Source organism: Montipora capricornis, chromosome 3 (assembly GCF_036669925.1).
Source record: "Montipora capricornis isolate CH-2021 chromosome 3, ASM3666992v2, whole genome shotgun sequence".
NCBI lineage: Eukaryota > Metazoa > Cnidaria > Anthozoa > Scleractinia > Acroporidae > Montipora > Montipora capricornis.
The window spans coordinates 71,777,575-71,782,574 of record NC_090885.1 but is presented as its reverse complement, the minus strand read 5'-3'; the positions used below and the strand labels follow the sequence as shown (position 1 = coordinate 71,782,574).

At 37.8% G+C, this 5,000-nt stretch overlaps 1 protein-coding gene across 1 annotated transcript in view; it reads right to left on the bottom strand.

The window, feature by feature from the left end:
• Positions 1-1,270: 1,270 nt before the first annotated feature.
• Positions 1,271-5,000, bottom strand: part of LOC138043930 (RING finger protein 145-like) — a 4,360-nt gene continuing 630 nt past the window's right edge. Inside the window, exons 2-3 of the mRNA XM_068890460.1 lie at positions 3,162-4,460; positions 1,271-2,430 (exon numbers count right to left, since the gene is read on the bottom strand). Of these exons, the coding sequence (XP_068746561.1) occupies positions 2,138-2,430; positions 3,162-4,460 (1,592 nt within the window). The 3' untranslated portion in view covers positions 1,271-2,137. The remainder of the gene's footprint in view (positions 2,431-3,161; positions 4,461-5,000) is intronic.

Here is a 5,000-nt window from a genome sequence, read left to right as displayed (position 1 = left end):
AATTTTAAGCTAGTGAGTAAATGATGTCACATTTCCCTAGATCCAACCCTCTGAAGGCCAATCTGTTAGTTTTGAACGTAAGTGATAGCAGACTGTGAAATCCAAAACTTACACTCAAAGTAAACAGACCAGTGAAAACATTCATTGACTGCCTCAAATAGTGTTGAGAAATTGCAAGTGTACATGGGTCATCAGAGTGGAGAGGGTCCCCTATACTTTTTACGTGAAGCGTGATGGGACAATGTTTCTCATGAATTGTGATTTGAAATTTTTTTTAATTTGTAATTTCGTGATTACAGATGGTAAGATCTTTTCATGTTCATGTGAACAAATTTTTTTAATTAAATGTGACCCGTGAATGAAGATGTGAATTAAACATGATTCGTGAACCATTGTGTTTTGCGTGATGAATTTCTGGCTATTTTATTGTTTTCAAAATGAACGTATAGTTTTTGAACGGCTATGGTTAGGTTTTGATAGGACTTCATATGCATCAATAAAAGTCATAAAATAGACCACAAATGGTTTTTAACAAATATAAGACTTAACTTCATCTGTTGCTGTGTATGCTGACAGACATGACATCCCTGGAAAGACTGGAATCACATGCTCTGACGTAGAGCTGGTTTGAAGTGAACCGGCTTTAACCCTTTCATCCCTGTAACGCCCATTGAGACTTGTCAGTGGGGAAGCCCACAGGAGTGAAAGGGTTAAATGAGAGAGGTGAATTTTTCTTCCTTTTATGTGAAATGTAAAAACCCATTGTTCGTTATTTTTACGTGAACTGTGATTGTCCCAAATTTCGCGTGAACAAGAAAGAAAATTATCTTGGATATTATTCGTGATGTGTGAAGAGACCAAATACTTTTACGTGACTGAGTTTTACAAAGGGGTATAGGGGACCCTCAGTGGAATGCAAGAGATAATTCATAAAGGGACAAACAGTCTGCAGCAAGGTTTCATTTAAAAAAGCTTCAGAGTAAATTAAACTAATCATAAAATTTGCAAACAGCTGAGGAAGCAACTCACTGAAACAGTGAGGATCAAAATGCACCAAACATTGCTGCTGAAATAAATTATTCTGAAGGAAGTGTTTGTATCTGAAAATAATGAGTTTCAGAGTCACTTATCCTGTAGAATGGTTATTTTTAAGAACTGTGCAAGATACATCAAACGATGTGATGATCATGTAAACATGAAAAGCTGTTTGTTAAGAACAATACAGATTAAGCAAGTCATGCTGAGAACTGTAAAATAGCTTTACAAACTGTGCAGTTATTGTCACCTTTACTAATTTAAAAGTAGCTGCATCAAAAAGAAATTATTGGTTCATTACAAAACTACATTTAATAATATAACATTTTAAGTAGTTCAACTTCACCAACCTCTTTTACACTGAGGGACAGAGTAACATTGTTGTTCTGGCTGAGCAGGCCAACAAGGGGTTAGGATTAGAACCAAGTAAAGTTTAGCAATAAATTATTTTTTGTTTACAAACATTGACATCACACTTCTTTTGATATTAAAATTTGCCAACCATGGAACAAAAGAAGTTATTGTTTCAACAGCCAATTAGCTTCTGGCCCCAGTTTTTTGAAGGGTGGATAGCGCTATCCACTGGATAACTCAATAATAATTGATTGATTTTGCTAGTGTTTATCGCCGCTGGATAGTGATTTATCTGGTGGATAGCATTAACCACCTTTTGAACAACCAAGCCCTGATTGGCATATTTATAACAGTGGAAATGTAACGAGAAAATAGCTATTAATCATGATCTGAAAAGGTAGACAAGCATGGTCAAAGGGGTGATTTACCTCTGATTTCCCCCCAACAACATAACCAGGGATAGTGGAATAGAAATTCCAGAAGAGAAGCATGGAATAACAGGAGAACTGTACAAATTATAGTGGATTGCTTAGGAAGCAACTTACTGAAACAGCAAGGATTGAAATGCACCAAACAGAGCTGGCCCTTTTTTTTTCAAGATGAATTTTTTGTGCCTAAAAAAAAAGTAGTTTGAGAATTCCCTATTTTTCTTTTCAATTTTCTCTGCCACAATCATCTTAAAGATCTTGCAAACATGCAATTAAATGTTTTCTAAACAAACTCCTGCCACTTGAGGAACTGACAATAGTTAGTCCTGAGGTAGAATATCAGCATGACACATAGGACATTTGTCTTGGACATACAGCCACTTGCGAAGACAAAGACTGTGAAAATAATGATTGCATTTTGTAACTTTGGCATTGTCCAGCTCATCATAACAAATGCAGCAAACATCGTTCAGTTGCTCTAATTGTTCCTCTGTGGCCCATTGTAGGGAGTTGAGACGTTTCACTGCACTGCGCCTCAACAAAAAATTCTTCCAGCCCTCCTGTGCTCTTTTATAGACATTGAAGTAACAGTGCATTGAGATGACTACAGCACCTGCAGGAAATAAAAACAATTTAATAAACTAACAGCAGAAGCAACCATATAATGTTGTAGACTCCAATGATAAGTGTATATAAAGATTTGTTGAGCTTAATTGTTATTTGGGAATAAAGGAAATGGTCATTGACAAGGGGAATTCCCCTGACAACATAATTTGACCACACCTAAATGCTGGGTGGTATTGTCAAACTGCAGGTGTAACTTGGCAGGTTATGGCCCTTGGATACATCCCTGATATATGGTAGCAGTAAGAGCAAAAAGATTCCTTTTGAAAATTTATAGGAATTAGTATAAGGGGGGTGAATATAAATTACCAGCCAATACATTTTCTATTATTTCTATTATTGTATAGCAGTTGTTTAGCAATTCAATACAATACATAATTAATTGACCACTCCCAATAGGGGCTTTTCATGGCCAATGAAACACTATCAATGAAACAATGGAACAGAAAAACAGCAACAACTGTTAACAATTCCAACTGGCTGGAGGCAAACCAGTTGGCTATTTACAAGTGCGGCCAAGAAGTTAAACCAGGGACTACCCGGAATAAATTCAACGAGTGGCCAGAACAGATCTTATGGGACTATAGTGCCATTGAAAACACTGTGCAATAGGCCAGTTCACTATGATGGGAACATGGTAAGGGTTTATAGGGTTAACCCAGTCAGATTCTGTAATGATTTACGCAGGTTAAATGCAATTCAAAATGTTGCCATTGTTACCTATTAAGTTCCACTCTCCAGTGAAGGTGGCCCATGCAGTGTACCCCAGAACAACAAGCGCAACTAAAAACTCAAAGACTTTGGCCCCTGCATTGATGTAATAAACATAGTCATCTAAATCCTTCACTTGAGACTTCGAATGAACATTAGAAACAAACAGTGCATAAATGAAAAGAGAACCTGTGACTTGAACTACAGTTACAAGGTTGCTTGATATTATAACAAACAGCCATGCATCAAAGGTGAACACCTGACACAGTACAATAACCATGTAAGCAGGAAGTATCAGGATCACAGAACAGACTGCCAGAGTACGCAGGTGCTTACTGTTGAAAACACCAGTGTAAGTTGCTCCTAGGGACATAAGTGCAGGTTCAGTTAGTTCATAAATTGACTGCAAGAACAGGGAGATTGTAACAAACATGATAAGTGCAAGAAGCATCAGACGCTCTGGTTTTGTTAAGCTGGTGAGTCTAGTTTGTTGGGTCAAAAGGAAAAAAGAAATGCTGTCATTCCATGCCTCTTGGTGACGCTCCTCCATGGTTCTCTCTAGATTTCCTTTAAGAATTTTATTTATGACGTCCAATGCTAAGTTAGCAGCTACTCCAACAACAATACTGGCTCCTGCTAAATCTTGGAGATTATCAAAGCACTCCACTAAACTTGCAGCAATGGCAATGAGCACACCATGTATAAAAAAGTAAAGGAACTTGCCCACAAATTTTATTAACCATGTCACCATTAAGATCCTATCTAGTTCAATCCTCTTCCAGTGGAATATAAAACATTCCAACCATCCATAGGTCACTACAACCCTCCAAATATGTTTTACCAAGCCTGGGAAGTTGTGGAGGAGCTGCAAAACACCAACACAGGCCTTGTACAATTGAATGACAGATGCAAACACAAGGTAGGCTAAACAGACATCTCGCAAGATTGAAGTTGCCTCCACAAATAGCGAAGTCACAAGCTGAATAAGAATGGGGAAAAAAATAAACATTCCAACAGTCTGCTTTGCACTCAAAATGGTTGTCCATTTGCGAGGTGCAATGGCTACACTGACAGCTATGCAAACTTGTGCATATAAAAGTGAGCAGCCATAAATACTACCCAGATAGGAGTTTTCAATGCTAGCAGTCTCTGTTGAAATCTCTGTCTTTATATCCACTGGTGAATATGCAAGAATTGCAACAAAGGCTATTATCAGGACAAATTGTTCTATCAACCATATGAAGAATTTCCGCAGGTTGCCAAGGTGCGTGAGTAATCCAATAGCACCCACCAGACCACTGAACACAGCTGAAAAAGAACAGTTTTTTCATGAATAGACAATATGCAACTGACAACCTGTTACTTCAGCCTCTTAGGATATTCTGTAAGGTGTAAAGTCTCATTTGTAAAGTAAAACTAATTAGTTCTGAATGAATAAACCTGTATCATTGTTTACTGCTGTCCATCACTGGGTTAATGGGTCATTTTCAGCATGGTGATGGGATGATTTCAATCTACTTTATCGGTTTCTATTAATTCTCCATGGCCTAATAATTGCCATGGTTGACAAGAGCAAAACCCTTGATTGGAATAATTTTCAGAGCTTCAGAGTGCATTTGTTTATGAAAAGAGCAATACTTGCAGGTGCTTAAAACCCTTTCACTCCTGTAAAGGCCACTGAGACTTATAGATTTTACTCTGTCTAACGCCAGACGATTTTACTCGTCAATGGGGAACCCCACAGGAGTGAAAGGGTTAAAGGACAGTATATTTGAATAACCATCAGTTTTACTCATATTTTCCGACACAATGGCCCATTTACACCCTGAATGCATTGCACGCTGTGCA